At 33.6% G+C, this 22,660-nt stretch overlaps 2 protein-coding genes across 2 annotated transcripts; both read left to right on the top strand.

Annotated features, from left to right (window-relative positions):
• Positions 1-9,928: 9,928 nt before the first annotated feature.
• On the top strand, positions 9,929-15,089 carry LOC127126573 (frataxin, mitochondrial). Its single transcript, XM_051055519.1, has 6 exons — positions 9,929-10,124; positions 10,372-10,611; positions 10,873-10,945; positions 11,205-11,252; positions 11,580-11,674; positions 14,639-15,089. The coding sequence occupies exons 2-6, from the start codon at positions 10,388-10,390 to the stop codon at positions 14,766-14,768; spliced, it is 570 nt and encodes a 189-aa protein (XP_050911476.1). The 5' UTR covers positions 9,929-10,124; positions 10,372-10,387; the 3' UTR covers positions 14,769-15,089.
• Positions 15,090-16,011: 922 nt separating this feature from the next.
• Positions 16,012-21,349, top strand: LOC127126572 (zinc finger protein VAR3, chloroplastic). Its single transcript, XM_051055518.1, has 5 exons — positions 16,012-16,590; positions 16,669-16,786; positions 19,076-19,359; positions 19,485-19,583; positions 19,665-21,349. Exons 1-5 carry the CDS (start codon positions 16,193-16,195, stop codon positions 21,187-21,189), a joined length of 2,424 nt encoding a protein of 807 aa, XP_050911475.1. The 5' UTR covers positions 16,012-16,192; the 3' UTR covers positions 21,190-21,349.
• The last annotated feature ends 1,311 nt before the right edge of the window (positions 21,350-22,660 follow it).

The raw sequence follows: 22,660 nt of genomic DNA, 5'->3' as shown, positions 1-22,660 counted from the left end.
CCTTGGGTTTTAAATGTAAAGCATTCAATATTATTATCTAAAATGAATAACGAGAAGTTATATGACAAATATAAAAGTAGTTATCATATTCAAAAAAGATAATGAAGAAGAAGAAGTTATAGGACAAAACAAAGGTAATTATCAAATCAAATGATTTAATTGAAATACACTGATAGTATAAAAGGATTTTACACCATCAGTTAATCATAGCGGTTGGATATTGAAACAAGTTTGACTTTTATTTTAAAAATATATAAAATAATGCAAACGGGTGATGGTGATGAATCGATTGTGTAAATTTTTTTGCACTGACAGTGTATAGTAATTAATCTCATTATCAAATTCAAAAATATAAATCAGTTAATTATAAATAGAAATTGAGGGCAATTAAGGAATAAAAATAGGTATATATATATATATATATAACCAATTAGGGTTTACTTAATTTTTAAAAATACCAACTATACCTTTTTATGATTTTAGTGTGAAAATGACTTAAAACTAGTTAAAACCAAATAAAATCAAAACACTTTAAAATAATCAAAATAAAACTGAAATGAAACCATCCTATTTATTTTTCATGAACATGTTGACAAAAAAATAAAAATAAAAGGGATTAAAATGAGTAAAAATCGAGCCCGAAAATATTTTAGAAAAATAAAATAAATGCACTAAAATGATCAGTGCGAAATAAACTTATAGAAAATAGACAGGAAAAGATCAAATTTTGCAATAAAAAAATACTCGGTTGAAAAGGCTCAGGCTGATAAAAATGCGACCGCAAGTGGAGTCGAAAAAATTAAACGAGCACGTTAGGTTAAACTACGTGAACCGTAGATCAATAAAATTGACACCTACAAGCCCGATCTTAAATTTTTTCGCCCGCTATTTTTACGCACAATTGAGAAACGATTCAATCGGTCTGCCTATAGAACCAAAAATTTATTCTAATCGACATTTTAAGCATTATGCAGAAAGAAATGCATGTTATGATATGAAAATGATACAAATGTTATGAAGTATGTATTGATTTATTAAATGAGGGGAAAATTGGGGTGTGACAAGATTATAAACACAAGGTTGTAGAATCTGATTCAATCATAGATAGACAGCGAATATGAAATGAAAGAAAGAAGAATATCACACAGAGTTATCTTATTTTCTCTCACAACCTAAGTGTAATCTAGTCTCCTTTTACTTACAAGAGATTTTTCATTATAATCACACAAGATTACAATTTGCTCAAGCATACAAGCAAGAGACTACATTTGCTCAAACACTAAAGTAAGAGACTTTTATGATCAAACACATATGCAAGAGACTTCCTTTGCTCAAACACTAAAGTGAGAGACTTCCTTTGCTCAAGCGCACAAGCAAAATACTTCATTTTCTCAAATACTAAAGTAAGAGACTTCCTTTACTCAATCACACAAGCAAGAGATTTCCTTTGCTCAAACACTTAGTAGGAGACTTCTAACAATCTACCTAAAGATAAATGATTATTTGGGAAAATACACTTGATATACAATCATAGGTGTATGAAGAATACAACACAATTAGACTCTTTTGAGACTTAGGGATTTCTAAGATTTACAAGGATAAGAAATCCTAAGTTTAGATTATGTTTTTTCTTTGAGTGTCAATTGGTGTATTTCTCTTCAAGTCTTTAGCTTCTTAAATAAAGAAGAAAAAAGACATTGAATATGTAGCACAATGGAGTCCTTTGAGAAGCTCCAAAAGAGATGATGGGATGTTTCACCAAATAGTCAGGGTAGGTGAAGGGTAGTTTGAAAACCCTTTGCTACAAAAGGAATTAGTAGTTGTATATCAGCAGGCTCTATGAAGAAAATAGAGCTTAGATGTTCACGTGACAAAGTAGACTCAAGGATTGATAGTGATCCGTCAAATTCACCTTGGTACTTGCGCTTTGACTAGCTCAAGTTCCGATCATCAGAAGCAGGATTTTTAACGTTTGGCCTACATAGGCTGATTCATTCAGACTCTGACCTTCAGACGTTGACCTCTTTAGGAGTTAACTTCTTCAAAGTCTGGTCTTCAGTTTCTGATCCATCAGATTTTGGTCTTTAAGCTTCTCATTGAATGTTCGTAGTCAGAACAATACTTGGATTTTACATGAAATTTTAGTCTATGGTTCTACACGCTTGAACAAACATCAGTATACCCAATTATTCTTTAAATATTTTATTATCATCAAAACCTAAGGGATATGAGACAAACCAATTTTGTTCCAACAAATAGCATCCATGATTTTGGCTTTAATGTCTCCATATTTGCATGCAAGCAATTCATACCAGGTGGCTCCATGCTCATTAAGAATTCTCCGACCCCACTTGCTTAATAATGCAAGGTTGAATCTTTCACAATCTTTGACTCGCAATCCCCCATCTTTATTGGACATGTATACTCTCATCCGGCTAACCAAATTAATCTTTATATTTTCATCATCACCTCCTCAAAGGAAGGCATAATGCAACTTAATTATATCTTAAATGATGGTCTTTGGAGCCTTGTAGAAGGAGAAATAATAGATTGGAATGTTGATCAATGTTGCATTAAACATCACAACCCTCATTCCTAATGATAAAGGATTTCCCCTCCATATTGATAACTTGCTTCTAAGTATTGAAGGGAGTACATTCTATGTAGCCCTTCTTCTTGGATTTCTCCCACAGGGACCCCTAGAAAAAGGAAGGGAATTAAGCCAGTTCCACGTGACAAGAATGATGTTGTTGCTTGTAAAAAGGCCTCATTCAAGTTGACATCATACAACTTACTCTTGTGCAAATTAATACATAACCCATATGTTAGTTTAAATCCACACAAGATCGTGTTGATGCTCCACAAGTTTTTCCAATAGCCATCATACACTAGTATAATATCATCTATGAATTGTAGTAATTCGAATGTACACAATAGTCTAATACTATTAATTCATATTATTATTATTATTATTATTATTATTATTATTATTATTATTATTATTTATTTATGGATCTATGACATAAAATATATTAATATCCGTTAATGCAAACAATTCTCCTAATAAACAAGATAGACGAAAAATGAGGAGAAAAAGAAGTAAATGAGAGAAATTAAAGATCAAATAGAGATTTAAAAACTATGTGAGAGAAAACTATAGAAAAAAGATCAAAGATACAATATTTATGTGAGTGCATTTTCCTTTTAAAAATATTTTGAATGATGTCAAAATTAGGGCACTTAGTATTTACGTATATTGGACCTTATTCTCTATGTCTAGATGTGCATTTTCACCTTAGGACACTTAAGACCAGGTTAGAAATATCTTTACAAGTTAATATTGAGTTTTTATGTGAAAAACTAGGTTAGAGGTCGACACATCCAAGCCATTGACCGACACATACTGAAGGATTTTCAAAATCAAAGTTGTTATCTTCTACGTGTCGGCACACAAGGTCTTTAGGTCAACACATAACATGTTTAGGTCGACTCATGCATGCTTGAGGTCGACACATGTTGAGTCTTGACAAAGCCAAAAACTTTGTCTTCTTGAGGTCGACTCCTAGGCTATCATAGGCCGACACATAGAAGCTAAAATACTTATATGGGCCGACTCATTCATGACTAGGTCAACAATTGTTGTTTCAAAACTCCAAACTTGTATTTTTTTCTAAAATTTGTTTTTCTGCTATTTCTTTCTTACACACACATGTGTGTGTATATATATACACGTTCATGCATCCTTTTCAAACATTAAAACCAAAAATATACAAAGAATTTTCTCATCATCTTCAACCTTTTTCTATGCATACACACAACAAGTATACATAATCATTTTTGTTGGGTGTCATCTAGATACAAGTTTTATAAGGTCCAATTTAGGATTTGTTTAATCAAATTAGGCTGAGATTTCTTTGGGGATTTCATTTATAAAACCAGTTAAGGTTTTCCCTCCAAGATCAAGGGTGATTTGGGGTTTTTTTGCACAAGTTTTTGCAATTTGGATTCAGTTGGGTGAAAACTTAAAAAAAAAGGGTTTATGTCAAAGAAGTAGCGGAACCGGAGCATCAAATTGAAAGACTTGGGATAAGATTTTTCAATTTAGATTCAGCCGAGTGAAATCTTTAAAGAAAGGAGTTTATATCAAAGGAGTAGCGGAACCGGAGGATCAATTGGAAATCTTACTTAATCTTGCTTAAGATCAAGGGAAGAGAAGAAGATAAAATCAACACCAAATTTAGGATATGGGGGTTTGGATTTCTATTTCTTTATTGTATATAACATTTGCAAAGGTTAATTGAATATCTCAATTTCATTTGGAATTTGGGACAGACGTACTCATAGTAAAGACAATTGGAGAACTGCCTAAACAAATCATTGTCTCTCTCACACTATCTCTCACACACTCTCACGCTATCTATCTATCTATATATATATATATCTATCTCTCACACACATACACACGCACTATTTACAATTTGTGAATTCATTTAGTGTGCAATCTCATATAATGATAATTTTGTTTGTGTTGAAGTATTTCAAACAGTTTTGTACGATAATTGCAATCTATAAAATTGTAATTGGTTGTCACATAAAAAAAAAAACAACTTGATGTTCATTGCACACAAGGGTTTGATAAATTGTCTAGGTAAATTTTGTTTTTTATTTCATTGAAAATTTATTACAAAGTGTTAATTATTCAAACGTTATTTTGAAAAACATATTGATTTATTTTCTCATCATTGTGATACGTTTATTTCATTTAGTTACGCTTTAATACACATATCTGATTCTTCCGATAACAGTTTGGGATAGACGAATGTTGATCCAGAACCGCCTTCCTTTGCCATAGAAAATATTTTTAAAAACATATTTTTAATCAAAAAATTTGTTTGCAATCTATTCACCCCCTCTAAATCGTTGTCATTGTCTAACAATTTATTGTCTGACTCTCACATATAGTTCTCTCATTTTTTCATTTTATCTCCTATTTTATCCCTCTTCTATATCTTCTCGATTTCTTCTTTCTCTAAATATATTTATTAGGTTAAATAATAAATATTTATAAATAATAATATAATTTCTTTTATAAAGATAAGAATGTAACTGTTTGTACATGGAAAAGAAGAAATATGAACTAAATAAGTCACAATAATTTGTCCAGAATTCAACTTCCGACAGCATCAATTTTTTTTTGTATTTTTTTTATAATATACTAATCTAAATAAATTATTAATATTTATAAAAAAAAATTAATGGAGGAGTGATATAGCTCAAGTAATATGTACTAATTAAATTAAATGAATAAAAACTGTTAAGCTAATATTAATCATCAATAGCAAGCAACATTTATTTATTTATATTTCTAAAACAACCACTTTTAATATTTTTAAAAGAGACAAAATAATATCAATTTGACACTTACAATAATATTAACGAAGTGACTAATAAAATAATTAAATAAAAAAATAAAAAAGAATTGAAAGACTCTTTAATATTAGTATAATTCACAGACCAAATTAAAAATAAATTAATAATTTAGGATTAAGAGCATGTTTATTTTAACTTTTAAAAATATATTTTTTATGTTTTTGAAAATAAAATTTTAAATTGTTCTTTTAAGTATTAAAAAAATTTAAATTCGTTCTTCATATATTAAAAGCTTAATTTTAATATTTTATAACATAAATGTTTATTAAATATTTATTATTAAAGATTAAATATAATCGAAACCTCCATTATTTCAAAAATAAAATATTTAAAAAAATTTTTTTATTAAAAATATTTGAAATAGCTTTAAATTTAAGTATCTTTTTAGAATATTAAAAAAATTATAATAAAATAATAAAATATATAAAATAACAAATAAATATTTAAACTAATTTTTATTTAAAACTTATATTAAAAAAGTTTTATAAATTATTTTAATAAAAATATGTAATACAATAAAATTCATTAAAAAAAAAACTCAAACAAACATAGGTTGATTTTTTTTAAAAAATAACCAAGTTTTTCAAAAGTAATTCCAAAATAATAGTTTTTTCAATTTTTTTCCAAAATAACCACATTTAAAAGAGGATGAGTCGGAAGAACCGGCACATCCCTTAAACATGATGAGGAGGCGCCCAAGACATTGGCTCCTGCATTGGGCTCCTCATGAGGAGGCGTCAATGCTCTTGGCGCATGCATTGCCCATCATGAGGAGGCGCCAATGCCCCTGGCGCCTACATGGTGCATGTGGTGTATGCGCCAATTCACCTGGCGCATACACCCTTGTATTATTTTTTTTTTTTAACTTTTAGTTTTTTTTATTTATCAAATAAAAAAATGTTAATTTTTTTATTCATGTGGTAATAATTGTTACATGGGATTGACAAAAATTTAATGACCAGCCCGATCGAAACGTCCCCCTGTTCCACATCCAGGTGCGTTAGTTTGTCTCCGAGGTCTCCCACGATTTTCTTGAGGTGTTTGAGGTCTTTGTGTGTTGAACTGATCGAATGATGGTTGGTGTGAAGGTCCGACGGATGTTCCAGCGGTATTTGACAGATGTGTCATCATTTGTTCCCAATATCCGAAGGAGCTCTGACCAACGGTGCTTCCATAATGGAGTTCGGTGCCCATGTCATCGTAGTTAGGTCGATGGGGTTGGGTGGATTGTGGACGGTATAGTTGCCCGAATTGGGACATTGAATCGTTTTGGAAACAAAGCAATGGTTCCTGGGGCGTACTATAGTTAAACAATGGTTGTGTGTTTTGGTGTTGGATTGTTTGAGTGGTCATTGGTGGGGGGCTACGATGAAGTGACCCATATGAATTATATGAGCTATAGACGATTGTGGTTGAATCGTATGGTTGTTGATGGGTAGGGTTTGATTCTTGGTTTTGTGGTTTGGTGGGTGGCATGAATGGATTGCGACGTTTGGTGGTTGGTTGTTGGGTGGATGACATGAACGAGTTGCGAGGTTGGGTGTTTGGTTGTTGTGTGTATGTGGTAGGTTAATGTTGGGAGGTTGGTTGTTGGGTTTGGGTGGTTTAACATTGGTGTTGAGCGGAGAATTGTTGTGGGACGGAGAATTGTTGTGGGGCGTACGATGACGAAGCTAGTTGGCGTGGATCCATCTAATACCGCGGCTCATATACAAATTGTTGAGTTGTTACCGATCTAAACCATGCCATATATTGTTGAGTTGGTCTTGCACCATGGATGATCGGTTCGTTTAAGATGTGTTATCGTCGAGTCCTCCATTGACGACACATCTTTTTTGCAAAGTCTCTCCAGTATGAATAATCCCATTGTGCATCAACCTTTTTTTGATGCCAATTCCCCAAACACGTGGGAGATTCTGGAATCTATTGTTGCATGCCGAACTACAGTTTGACCCGGTCACTCTGGTGCATTTCCACCGTAGTGAACCGGATAATCGGTGTCTTTGTTGTCTAAACTGCAACATCGTCATGATTCACATCTTGATCAAGACCCATATATGGCCTCCAGATAAACTGGAAAAAAAATACGAAACGATTAGATGATAAATAGTTTGATAAGTATTTTTAAATTAAAATATAGTTGTGGAGGAGTATTACATCGTCAGGTCCAATGTGGTCCAATAGATTGCGATAGACTACAATAGCGTGTTTCAGACACCTATTGGAGTTCATCCCCCTTACTGACCACCTTAGATAAAAAAAAGTGAAAAACATTATTTACAGTTAATTATAATATAAAATATAATTAATTAAATGGTAAAGTGTTAGACTTACTTTGTTGCAAACGGGAACATGAATGAGTTCTCGTTTATCGGGGCGAGTGACGACATTCTTGACCAACCACATGCTTGTAGCAAATACGCACATGAAAAAAACGTACAAGTATTCTTTTTTGCAGTTTTACACATTGCACTATATAGATGGGCCAACACAGCTGAACCCCAACTATATGTGTTTACCTTATTAATGTTGCGTAACAAAGATAAATACATAATATTTACTGAATTACCGTACTTTCTGGAAAAAAAAAATTACCAAATAAAATCATAATATAATACCGAGCTTTAATGATTTTTTCGTACTCGGTTGATTCTTCAGACAATATTATACTCGCATAATATTGCTTAAGGTATTTTAAATTTATACCTTGCCCCTTTGCTTGATCGGATGACTCTCTCTCAGTTTGGTTGTCGCACAAAGGGGCACCCAATAATTCGTTGCAGATAGAGTTGTCTTGGTTAACTCTACCATTCACGACCTTTCCATCTATACGGAGACCCAACAACATGTATACGTCCTCAAGTGTGACGGTACACTCACCGATAGGAAGGTGAAATGTGTGGGTCTCGGGTCTCCACCTCTCCAACAAAACAAGAATGAACTTGTAGTCCATCGAGTACGAGACAATGTTGAGGAGATTTCCAAATCCACATCCTCTAATATATGGTTCTATCAAAGGATCGTGGGGTACATATTCATGTACACGGCATCGAAAACGATTTGGATCCTAATAACACATAAGTAAGAAATACAATAAGAAGAAGTAATATATAATACTAACATAGATAACTTAGGTGTACGACTTAAAAATGGAATAAGTAAAAAGAGAGTGATAACATACAAATGTCGAGATATTCTCGAGTGTTCCTATGTGTCCATCACCCATAGTCAACAAAGACATGATTTGATGTTGCAGAGCTTGAGTGTGGTAGAGAAATAGTGTGGTAAAGAAAGAGTATAGATGAGTAGTGTTGGAGATGATTTGATATTGTGATTTGAAGCCTATTTATAGATGAGTGAGTTACTAGGTTTGCAACCTACGAAGCAAGTGATTGGTTGCATGTAATGACATAAGTAGAGTAGCCACATAGTCTTAGGTGTGCATGTGAAGATTCACATGCAAGGAAGATGCGCCCTTCCTCTTGGCGCGCCTGCATGTGAATAGTCACATGCAAGGAAAATGTGCCCTTCCTCTTGGTTAGACTATGTAGTTCATGCCGTCAGTCATGTCACAATCGTAACAACTGTCATAGTGTTGGAACCAGATAGATTCACATGTACCTCTGTTGCAATATATAAAAAACTAAATTTATTTCATATTAGACGTCTGTGACGAAAATATCATTACATAAACAATAACACATATAATTAAAACAACTAGAATACAAGAACTATGCGATTACAACCATCAAAACAATTTTGAACATGTAATGCATCATCCTACGAGCGTTTTGGTCGGTCTTAATATCCACCCATTTGCGCACTTCTCCATTTTGGTTGAACGTGGACACAAGACATTGTATTCTTCTAATCATTTCACCATCTCCAATTTCTCCCTCTAACCAACTGTACAACGTCCGATTAAGACGTTCAAACAAATATGTGTTCCAGAGACGAATCTGTATCGGAGCCGCAACGACGGAAAATATTACATCGACATTTCGCTTCTAAATGTATGCAGACATGGTTAAAACACAAAAACTTGAAGGAGAATGGAGTTGAATTAGAGAAAATATGGTAGTAGGGGATGATTTTGTGTGAAAAATATTGCATCCAAGACGTGGTATTTATACAGAGAAGACATAAAATGTATGTGCCAAGAGGCTGAACACCCACATGTCAATAACATGCAGGTGCCAGAGGCATTGACGCCTCCGCCTAAAGCACCATGTAGGCGTCAGAGGCATTGACGCCTCCTCATGAGGGTCAATGCATACGCCAAGAGCATTGGCGCCTCCTCATGAGGAGCTCAATGTAGGTGTCAATGCCTTGGGGACTCCTCATCATATTTAAGGGATGTGTCGGTTCATCTAGCGCTTCCTCTTCTAAATATGATTATTTTAGAATGAAATTACTTTTGAAAAATTTGATTATTTAAAAAAAAATTCCACGTAGGTTTATTAGAATAAATTGTGTCTTTTTTGTTTTTCTTTTAGGTTTTATCTTAAAACAAAATCTCTTAAAACTTTAACTTTGTTCTTCTCTCACGATCGCTAGAGAGTCATCCCACAAGTCGCAAAACCTTCAACTTTGTTCTCAGTCATCACATCACCAAGCCCCCCTCTGATTTCTTCCAATTTCCCTCTTACTTAACAATTAGGGTTTCATCTTTTTCCTCTTCTACTTTCTTCACGGTAAGCGTTGCCAAATTTTCACTCTTTCATGAGCTGCATGCACACAACATGTTTGTAAATTGTGGTCTTAGAAAATTTATACATTGATTAATTGGTTGCATACATAAGTAAAATTGCTTTTTGAATCACAACTTTGATTCCATTTTTGCTTCTGATTTGTGCCCCCTTCAAGGTGTTTGTTGTATGTTCTAAGCCAAAGTATTGATTTTTCGTATTTACTCCTTTATTTGTATGATAACATTTACAGCTTAGGGAACCAAGCTATGATGGTCTCCAAGGTGCTTTTGCAGAGAAGGCTCTTCAGGTTCTTGCAACTGTCATCACCCTCCTTGTGCTCATTTTCTTCTTCATTTTCTATTAGTGGGTCTCCATTCCATTCTGTGGAAGCAACCGAAATCGTGGGTCATTCAACTTTTTTTAGAAGCTTCTGCTCTCAAAAGTCCAATCTTGTTGTTGAATCTCATGGCCCTGCACCTATTGATTACAGGTGTGCTACGGCACATCCTCTTATGTCTTTTTAGTTCATATGTTCTCATTTGATTCATGAAAACTCTGAGTTTTAACTTTTAGCTGCCTTTTTAGTTCATATTTGAATAATATTTCTGAAAATCCAAATGGCAGTGGCAATTGCTAATGCCTTGCTAGCCATTAATGCTCAATGTTGATTGAAACCGAGGCTGTGTTTTGTTTATTCTTTCAAATGGCTGGAGATGCTTTTGCTATTTGCTAATGATTAATGTGGATGCAGTTCGCTACTGCAGGAGGCTGAATTCCATAGACTCGCCGAGTCCACAATACAAGGCCTTCAAGAGAAATTTGAGGTATCAATTCTCTAGCATCATTTTGTGTTTTACAGGAACTTAAATTTGGATGATATGACAATCTCGGTTCTGAACATCCAACTTGAATTTGATAACTGCCAACATTATTTGATAAATATGGAACTTTGATACAACTATGCTTTAAATTCAAATGGGTTGCATCGAAAATATACACTTGGCAGTGATAATGTACACATTTCATATTATTCAAGAGTTTAAACTGTATTGGTTATTTTTTCGTTTACTTTTTACTTGGCAGGATTATGGAGACTCTATTGAGCTTGATGGATTTGACATAGACTATGGGGTGAGAATTTTTTTGGGTAGTATATTTGTTATAGAAGATAGGTAGCAAGTGGCTAGAATTACTTTTTTTTTAAATCCTACAACTTATGTATTTTACAAGGCAACACAGAAGTTATCTTGTTGTGTTTGATTATTTTAAATAATCACATTGATAACTGTATATCCTTTTTTTTTTACCGATGAAGTTCATTAAAGTAGTTTGGTCTTTTGAAAATAAAATGCTTTCTTTTCCCTTTTAAGACTTTAAATAATTTATTCCTATTAGTTTTGAGAAGCATCATCCATGTGTAGAAGATATAGTAACTGTTAACATAGCTTTCCTTTTCAGAATGATGTTTTGACTGTCAAACTCGGGGAACTGGGCACTTATGTATTGAACAAACAAACACCAAATAGACAACTTTGGCTGTCTTCGCCAGTGAGGTATTTGATTTTATCTTTATTTTCTTATTTTGGTTTTACTTTTTAGATGTGCAATCTTTTTTCTTTCAGGTTTTAGTATCTAGTCATTGGTACTCATATATTACATGGCATTTGAGTAGTTCGTAGAAAACTACAATAGCCATGCTTACTTAATATTTCCCAGGGCATTATTATGTTTAAGAATGAACTGGAGAAAAATCAATAATTGGAGATAACAAATCAAACTGGTATTGTAAACAATCTTCTTTAGTCAAATAGGATTTTTATGGTAATAGTTATGTATATATTAAGGCAATCCTGTGTAATTGAAATGTTATCTTTCTTGTCTTATTGGTGGAGAAGAAAGTAGCAAGGATTGGGAAATTTCTAGAAACTTTCCCTTTGGTTTAAATTCTTTGTTTGAAGTGTTCTCTTATAGTTGTGGTAGGAGGAAACTGGGGTATATGCAATATTTTATGGCATGGTTCATTTTTCATGTTTTTCTTTAGGATAAAAGTACCCACCAACAGTTACGTAAACTGAATCTAAGATCACAGAGGAGAGGAGCGTCATTTTTAATATTTGCAATTCCATTAAAATATAGGTTTAATCCTTTGCATTGAGAGATGTTACTATCTTATTTTATGTAGCAAGAATATATGCAGACTGTAAGTTTAAGAGTGCAATCTAAGAGGGGGCCAAGGGGGTGAATTAGATTTTCCGGTATTTTTAGAATTTTCTCGATTATGAGCGATAGCAATGTTGTTCTTATTTTCTCGGAACTATTATGAATGTTAAGGTGCTGAAAATAAATGCAGAAACATAAATAACACCAAGATATATACTAGTTTCCCTTTCCAACCAAGGGTACATTTAGTCCTCTCACACCCGTGAGAGATTTCACTATATTAGAATGAGCCAAGGGGGTGAATTAGATTTTCCAGTATTTTTAGAATTTTCTCGATTATGAGCGATAGCAATGTTGTTCTTATTTTTCGGAACTATTATGAATGTTAAGGTGCTGAAAATAAATGCAGAAAAATAAATAACATCAGAACATATACTAGTTCCTCTTTCCAACCAAGGGTATATCTAGTCCCTTCACACCCGTGAGAGATTTCACTATGTTAGAATCTGTACAAACCTCACACCAAGGTCACTCATACACTCTTCATACATAAACAAGAAAGCACACCACTTTCTTTTACACTTGATTAAAAAGCACACTACTTTTTATATCACACAATGATCACTAAACACTTTGTGATCAAAACATAATTTTTAATGAAGTATTTGAAATATGTTGATGTTGTTGCACTTGACCAATTTCTATACTGAACTTGGTCTTCTCTTCCAATGAATAATTCAAGTATAACACAATTAGGTTGCTCAAAAACTTTTGATAATTAATATGAAATTATGCAACAAAAAAAAGTTTCAAGTATAAATGCTTGAATTTTATGTAAATATTTGAATAGAAGAGGTGAAGAAAAAATTCTAATTTGAAAGGCTTAAATACATGTTGTAAAATCGTGCATATGAAAGGAGATGATCCATGAACCTTTCCCAATCAAATCAGACCCATTAGATGATGAAAAGTTGTAGCATTTCGCGTGGTAATCGATTACTGATAAGTGGTAGTCGATTACCATGTTCCAACAGCTATATTTTTGAATTTTGTCTGCTGGTAATCGATTACCAATATCGGGTAATCTATTACTGGTAATCTGTGACCAATATCTGGTAATTTGTTACCACAAAACAATGGTAAAAAAATTGAAAATGGTAATCTGTTACCAATATCTGGTAATCTGTTACCACACAATTTTAAGAAAAGATTGTTTCAATGCATATAAAGTGTATTTTCCAAATCTTTTCAAAAGGTATGCATATGATAGAAGTAAGATGAAGTAGAGGATGTTTTTTCCTGAGCATTTTAAAGTGATATAGCATGAATTGCAATCCAACCTTAATCATGATCCTGATTGAATTAGCCTTCCTACTTTTTCTTCTTTGATAAACTTTGTGATTACTTGATTTCAAAGCATATGATTACTTGATCTTGATTGAATTAGCCTTCCTACTTTTTCTTCTTTGATAAACTTTCTTTTGATTTCAAAGCATATGATTACTTGATCTTGATTGAGTTAGCCTTCCTACTTTTTCTTCTTTGATAAACCTTTGTCTTCATCAAAATCCAATTAAGATAGATGATGGAAATCTTCTTCACAAGAATATAGGTTTAATCCTTTGCATTGAGAGATGTTACTATCTTATTTTATGTAGCTAGAATACATGCAGACCAATCTAGTCAGTTTGTACGATAAGATATGTTGATTATCTGCTCAATAAAGACGTAACACACATTCGGCCTTAAGTGATATTAATTATGATTGATTGTAGCCACGTCAATTTTCTTGTCATTTCGGATGATGTTAAGTGAAACTTATAAACAGTTCTCCATCTAATGAAATAGTCTTGGAGATGAGATCTCCCTTTGCGGAAACATGAGCTCAATATGAGAGGCATGTTTTTGCGATTCTTGTGTGAGGATTAAGTTTTAAAATCCACATATATGAATTTATATGCACATACATTTGAATTTGTGAAATATGTAGGATAGTACAATCCATATAACGATCCCATGATTTACGATCTTGGGACCTCACCCCAATCCTAGGTAAGAGGATCTTAAGTTTGTCTCCCTAGCACCTATAAGTGTGACCTATAAGTCTAGGGGGTTGTCCTACTTAGCGGATGATTAGCCTTCTGTGCCAGCTCTTCCTTTGGGCTCATGCGCATCACAGAGGCCTTTGTATGATTTTGAGGCTTTACGAGTATTCTATTTATTTATTTTAAGTGGGATGAATTTTGCTTTGATAAGACAATAGGTATAATAATCAAAATGTGACTATATTACATATCTATCTCTATTAGTTCTACATTCTCCTGGACCTGTCTAAAAGTCTCCCATCTCTTTTGCAGTGGCCCGTCTAGGTTTGATTGGGATCAGGATACTAAAGCTTGGATTTATAGGCGGAACAAAGCAAAGTTATATAAAATTTTAGAAGATGAGTTGGAGCAGCTGTGTGGCAAACCTATTGTTCTTTCCTAAGCGGTTGAAAATGTGGTATCTAATCTTGATTTAATATTTAAAAAGAAAATAATTGGACATTGTTGATATGATCATTTGGCTCGACTGATGTATTTTTAAGCAGTTTTTGTTCCTTTGCCACCATTTACTCTAAATTATAGCAGTTCTTTTACAGCCATTAACTGATTGTATCTTCTAAATAATCAGCTCTATATAGAATTCATGTAGAAACATGTTGCCATTAGTTTATTGTTCTGAAGAGTTACATTTGCAATGGACATTGTTGTTGGGTACTAGTGGCGAGTTAGCATCTAATTTGAGGTTTAGGTGTGCTTGAATTAATGTTGTTATGGCTTCCTCATATTCCTTCAAACAACTTGTGCAAAATGCTTTTCCTTGTTCAATTGCTATCATTTTATTGAAGGTAATGGGACAAATTTAGACTAACCAGAATCAATACTTTGAATCGGCTTCATCCTCATCAGCTAAACCAGCATCATCAACGTTAATGTTCATTTGAATCAATTAGTGCATATCGAATCGAAACATCATGATTTAAATTCATAGACCCAAAAAGAAACTAAGAACAAATTCTAATGGCCTGATTCAAATCACTTTTTGAACTAAGTTGAATCATCACATTTAAGATGCCCCCAAAAATCATATTTAAACGAACACTCTTAATAATTTTTACTGGTGTCAACAAACAAGAATTCACAAAAGAACTTACTATGTGTTTCATACCATTTCCACATTCCTTATACGCACATCTGAGTTCTTGAAACATGATTTCATATTGAAGTAGGATGTTTGACTTCAAAACAGGTTAATAGCTTTTAGCCATATAGGTGTGTTTTCCTTGAAGTTTAATTCCAACTTCTAGCTGTGGACGAAAATCAATTCTTAATTTCATGCTGCATGGTTAATTTATTTGACGAAAAAAAGGCTTAGAATGTGTATGGTGAGGTAGTTAGAAAATTTTAAAAAATTCAAAATTTAAATAATTATATTATTAGGAGCAAGATCCTACACCACAACGAAGAATTAAATAAAATTTAGAAGACATTTACACAATTCATAGGAATTATATTTTATTCTATCTTTCGATCCGATCGCCAACCACCACCCCCGTATCCCTTACACTCCAATATATAAGGACTATCTTCAACTTCTTTGCTATTTACTCTCTTATTAAAATAACTCTCATCTAGTGTTGTATACAAAGCAATTTTGGTCATTTACCCAAAAATAAGTTTAGCTTGGCACAAGATATCTAAATATAATTTTTCATTCAATCATTTTTTTATAAAGATGTCCAAAAATAAACTATTTAATATTAAATTTGTTTTAAAACTAAAATCAATAATTCTGTGCTTTGGTCTTAAAACTTCAGTCTAATTGAGTAGCAGTTTCGGCCACCAACCGATCCTCATCCTCCGACTAGAATGGGCGCCGCCGTCGCCCCAAAGTTCATCTTCATCCTCCGCCACAACCTCCGCCTCCTCCCTCCCTCCTTCTCTTCTCATTTCCGCTACCACCACCGCGCCATCTTTTCTTCCATTTCCTCTCCCTTTTCCTCACTCACTCATTCTCCTTCACTCACTCCCAAACTCAAACTCAAACTCAAACCCAAAGCCTCCCAACACTTTCACACCCAACCTTCATCTTCCCTCGGTGGGACCCACCCATGGCCCGAACTTTCCAGATTTCTCGCACACATATCCTCCGCCGGCTACACATCCACTATTCCTCCCGCCGATTCCTTTCTTCCTCCTGCCGAATTGTCCCATGCCGAGGTCAGTTCCTGCTTGGCTTTTGCTCGAGATAGACCCAACCTTCTCAGGTTTGTGTTTCCGAATTTCATTCTTCTGCTAAATGATTTTTGTTCTTTTTCTCGTTGTATTGAAATTGATTTCAATAGGTTGCTTTCTATGAGAGACGTCGCGGCTGTGGTTGAACATGGAACTCCCTTTCTGTTTCCAGGCTCTGAGGATTCCGTTTCGAAGATGAAGTCTTTTGTATCCAACGGTGACTCCACTGTTAGTGCTATCTACTGCTACATTCTTGTTCTTCATTAGTTTTTTCTTTCTTTTAGTTTTGGGTTAGTGAGTAATTAGTGTTTTAGTTATTGTTAAGGTGCAATTGTTTCATGCATGGTTGGAACAAATGAATGAATAAATGGAATAAAAATCTACACTAAATTCGTGGTTTCAGATTCTGAGCTTTTGGTTTCATTCCTCTTTGCTGAAATATTGTTTCTCTAGACAATAAAGTGAAGCTTGTTTGACTTCAATTAATGTTTGATCTGATGATGATTCATTTTCATTTTTCAACCATAAGTTTGTTTAAGAAACAGAAACCTTCACACTTTCCCACTCTGTAATATTTATTTTAGGGTGTGTCTGTTTTTAAGATTGTTATATATGTATATCTATTTCGTATTCTAGGTTCTTTGTCTTATGTTTGAAGTATTGTATGCAGTTTTTATTTTGATTTGTCATTGGTTCATAAGCATGGATAACCATTTTTTGGGATGGGGAATGGGGTATATCATATCTAGACTACAGGTTACATATGTCAAATTTTTTTTAGTTCCTTCATCTTGAATCTTCTGGATCAGACTTAGCTTTAGCAATAAGTTATCTTTTAGGCTATGTGGGAGGTTAGGAAGGGAGGAGAGGACTTTAGGGAAAAGGAAGGTATATGTGGAGCACGGGTACTCTATTTTAGGTAAAGTACCACTGTCGGGTACGTACCGGGTCGTACGCGTACGGTACGCACCGAAGCCGTACCATTTTTTTTAGCTGGTACACCAAACGATACATATTTGGTACCACGTACCTAACTTTTTAAAGTTTTTTCAGATGATATAATTTGGGCTTTTTTTGCTTGAATGAAAATTAGATTAATTATTCTATTTATAAATAAAACGTTCTTTCACAACCAAGTTTTTCATCTTCTACCGAAAGAAATTGGAGCACATATGGATTTATTCACTCATTGAAAAGGAATAGGCTCAATCATGGTTTTAAATTGCGGTCGCAATTGCGGTCGTGGATGTGGATGCGGTTGCGTGTGTTGCGATTGCGGCCATTGCGGTTGTTGCGATGCGTATTGCGGCCATTGCGGCATGAATTTTTATTGAAAGATATTTAAAATACACCATTGAAAAACTCTTGATGTTAATCTTTTACATTACAAATGAGATGTAAATTGAGGTTTTGGGTTCTCAAACTTTGAGTTAGGATGAAAACATGTGAAGAAACATTGATGAAGTTGTTCGATGCGAATTCTAATGTGGTTGAACGCGTGATTTCAAATCACACCGCAATTGCGGTCTAATGCGGATGCGGAGACTACCACATCAGCAATATTGCGGTCGCAATTGCGGTTGCGGACCGCAATTTAAAACCATGGGCTCAATCCAAAGAGGGCTGAGGATTTAGTTTTTGTTCATACAATCTCCATTTTCTCTCGATAAATAGTAAGATTTATAATGAAGGAGCAACAAAAATGTGGGATATTGGTTGAGATGAATGCGATCTATTTGATGGAGTTGGTATTCTTGAAGTTGCTAGTCTTTCTCTCGATGAGCCTGAACTAGAAGCCTCTCTTTTTAATGATAAGTGCAATTTATTTATGTTATTGCGCAAATATTAACTTTTTTTTATGCAAATTTTTTTTTAATTTTGACGTTTTGTTATTTAAAAAATGATTTATTTAAGATAAATTCTTCAAATCCTTTAAATGTTTTTATAATACTCTTGAAACAAAATCATAAGCATTTTTTTTCCATTCTATACAAAAATAATCTCAAATAAGGTGAGAGATTACTACCCCTTTTCCTCTCCTCCCAAAGTTCTTCCATTTCCTCTAAACTCCCAATATGAGTCTTAAGTTTTGTGGGGTTTTCTCTTTTAAAACATGGTTGCTATTATTTTTCAACAATATTTACCTCTATTACAATACTCAAAGTTAGTCACTGATCTTTTTAAATTCCTATTATTGGTATCATTTATTGAACACCTTAGCTGCAGAAGAATACATTGGTGTGTAGAACCAGAAAATTGAATGCAATTTAAAAAATCACTTGGTGGTTGAAAATTCTGACCATGTAACCTTTTTTAAAATCCACATTTGTCTTGGGTCTCAAATGCCTGAAATAAAGAAAAGTGGAAATTGCCCAAAATCCTAAATATCTGTTTAAATTTTCTTCTATTTGAGAAACAATATATGCATACTGTGTGAAACATAACACCGTCTTAACACTCAATTTCAACTCTTTACCTGTTTATTTTAGAGGTTTTTGATTTGTGCTTGATATGTAGGTCGTGGACACTCATAAAGCAAATATGGTTGATCTAATGAAATTCATGCTGAGTTATGCAAGTAACTGCTTGGTTTCTTCAGAAAGGAACAATCTCTATAATAGAAATCTTGTTGAATCCGCCGTCCGAAACCTATTTGGTGAACTTTTCAAGCTGAGTTATAGTGCACCTGGACCTAACTCTTTTGATTCAGTGCAAAGTCAAATGACTGGCGATAGACTTGGGCGTACAATGCCTCATGGACAAAACATTGAAATGAAAAGGGGTGATTGGATTTGCACAAGGTAATTTTGTAAATTATTTCAACTTTTTCTGAGTCCCAACGTGATGGTTAAGCAAATGATGCGGTTAATTTTGTTTTACAACGTTCTGATGAGAGTTAACATTCCCTTTTTCTAATATTGAGCAGGTGTAATTTTATGAATTTTGCAAGAAATATTAAATGTCTTGAATGTGAGGAAGCAAGGCCAAAAAGACAACTGACTGGAGGAGAATGGGAATGTCCTCAGTAAGTATCTTCCTCCCTCTGAATCTTTTTCCCTCTAACCTTTGATGTAGACATCCAATTAACATGGTTTTCGTTTTCAAGGTGTGATTTCCATAATTATAGGAGGAATGTAACTTGCTTACGGTGTGATTGCAAGCGGCCTGGACAAATACCTTTGGGTTCCACCAATACCACGTCACATCCAGGATATGGTAATGGAAACAATTCTAATCCTTCAAATATTGATGCTAGACTAGCTGCTAATGAAGAAAAGGCACAACGTTGGTTTAGCAAGGTTTCTCAACTGGATAACAGTTCTGATATTAACAGTGTGGTAGACGATGAAGATTTTCCGGAAATAATGCCTTTAAGGAAAGGAGTTAATAGATTTGTTGTAAGCACAAGGAAAACTCCATTAGAGAGGAGGTTGACCAATGCTCAATACAAGAGAAACTTGGGAAATAACGACACTCCCGGAGTTGAGGATTTTAAAACTGGGGAATCTGTCAAGTCCCACAATACTCTGGATGATATTCTAGGCCGCTCATCTGGCCTTCCTCAATCTGACTTTAAAAATATGGGTGCTGAACAAAATTTCATTAGAGAAAGGCCACCTTCAATTGCCAGCAATACTTCCCATTTCGACAATGTTAAAGGGAGCAACACTACTACTACTCCCCCCTTTCCATCATATGCAAGTTCTGGTGACAATGACAGTACACAACTTTCTAATAATTCTTCAAGTGAAAATATCATCGAGGATAAGGAGAAAGAGCAAGCTGAAAAATCTGATAGATGGTTTAGAAAGATTGCGGAGCTGAATGATGTTCCAAATGTTACAAGTGCAATATCCGATGATGATTTCCCTGAAATAATGCCGATGCGTAAAGGAGAAAACAGATTTGTTGTTAGCAAGAAAAAAGATCGGTCTTTGACAACACCGGCATATAAGAGACGTTTGGCCATGGAGCAATCTGGCAATACCAACTTCGTCCCTTTTGTACCCTTCCCACCAGATTACTTTGCCAAAAAGGACAAGCCACAGGCAGATGGGACAGACTCAACAGATAGGTCCAATGTTGAATCATCCTCAATACCTGAACCAGCTGAGACGTTGAGTGACGCTAGAGCTAGACCTGAACAGAGGCCAGAACCTTCTTCTGATCAGAGTTCAAATAATAATAATCATGTTAGCTCTAGCTATGGGGCTACAAGCAGTGGAAATTCAAACCAGGGTTCCAGTCAAGATAGTGTGCCGAATTTGACAGAGAAGTCATCCGCAGGCTCGGCATCTGAGAACCAGAGTGTTGGAACAGAATGGACAGGGAAGAGTTTAGAGGGGTCAGCGGTCAGAGAACCTGATCCCTTGGACATGTCAGAGGAGGCGAAGGCAGAGAGATGGTTTCGTCGTGTTGCACAGATAAAGGATATCTCTGAGCTCAGTCAGATTCCAGACGAAGATTTTCCTTCAATAATGCCTATGCGTAAAGGGGTGAACAGATTTGTTGTGAGTAAGAGGAAAACGCCATTGGAAAGGAGATTGACATCTCAGCAGTACCGAAGAAATCTTCCAGTTGTGAGCTCAGATCCTGTTAAGAGAGAAAATGAAGGTATAGCTGAAGAGTAGTGCTGTTATTGTTTAACTTATTTTTCAAGGTCTTGTTACAGTTTACCAGCACATTATACTAAAGGAAAATGAAGACGATGAAAAGCATTACCAGTGAAACATTATATGTAAGAGAATTTTGACATAAATTATTTATCTACCTCTGTTGAGGTTTCCTTTATTTATATCATATTGGGGGGACTAGCTTGTCTATATTGAGAAATAAATGATGCATTGTAACCAATATTTCATATTAATACACAACGGAAAATTAAGATGATTTTATTGACAAATAAACTTATTAGTAGTTGGAGATTAAGATGATTTTCTATACATTATTAATACACAACGGAAAATTCAAAAATACTCTTTAGATTTTAAAGATATATTTTCGAACGCATCTATATACATAAAATTTGTTAGTTTTTGAGCCACATCTTAATTTTATAAAATTTATTTCAGAAATGTATATTTAGAATGACTCTAAAAATACATTTTCAAAACCTACCGAATTTGAAGTGTATTAAGAAATTTTCTATTTAAAAGTAAAAAGAAAAAAGAAGCCAAAGGGCGTTGGTAATCTCATTTTCCATTCCAAGTAATCAAAATTAAAATCTACATGTTATTAATAATTTTATTCTCAAATTAAAACCCCATTAGATATTCTGATGATTGAAGAACTATTTGTTCTTCCATTTTTACTACTATTGATAAACATGCCACTTATAATAATTGAATAGCCCATGGTTTTGGTTTCTGTATAACATAAATAATCAATAATCAGCAAAATTTATAATAATAATAATAAAAAGGAAAATAAATGTGATATTATTTGTGTTAAGCTTACATCAATAGATCGTTTGCAGAGAAAGTAGTCAAAATAAGTGTGATAAATATGTTCTTTGAAGTGTGAATCCAAATTCTGTCTGTGTCTAAAATAATCAAAAGTGATAATTTTCAATATCATAAGAACCAAAAAGCAATGTAAGAAAAAAGGAAATTTTAATAATTTTTATCATCGGAGAAATAAGTGTTTGTTTTTTCGGAAATTATTTCTAAAGATATTTTAAAAATATATTTTAAAAATAAATTAAGTTGTAAAATTGAAGCAACAAATAAGTTGTGTGTGCATGAGATACGTTCGAAAATGCATCTTTGAAAATCGAAGATATTTTTATATTTTTATGTGGTGTCCTAATAATTATAATGTGCATTAAAAAATCTTTAAGATTAAATGAGATAGACTTGTCAAAACAGACTATTCGATTCTAAATCGATTGGTTTTGACGGCTTAATGTTTTTAGGGCTGAACTAAAAAATCCATGTAATATATGTAATATAGGTTACAATATTACTACTCGAATCCAACATTGAAGAGACTTCGAACGGTCGGATCCTAAACAAACTACTAGTATTTTTTTTTAAAAAAAATTACAAAAAAAATAAAAATTATAATATTTATAATAAATATAATTAAAAATATATATTATTT

This window comes from Lathyrus oleraceus, chromosome 3 (assembly GCF_024323335.1).
Source record: "Lathyrus oleraceus cultivar Zhongwan6 chromosome 3, CAAS_Psat_ZW6_1.0, whole genome shotgun sequence".
Lineage (NCBI taxonomy): Eukaryota > Viridiplantae > Streptophyta > Magnoliopsida > Fabales > Fabaceae > Lathyrus > Lathyrus oleraceus.
The sequence above is the reverse complement of the archived record's forward strand: the minus strand, read 5'-3'. Positions and strand labels throughout refer to the sequence as shown.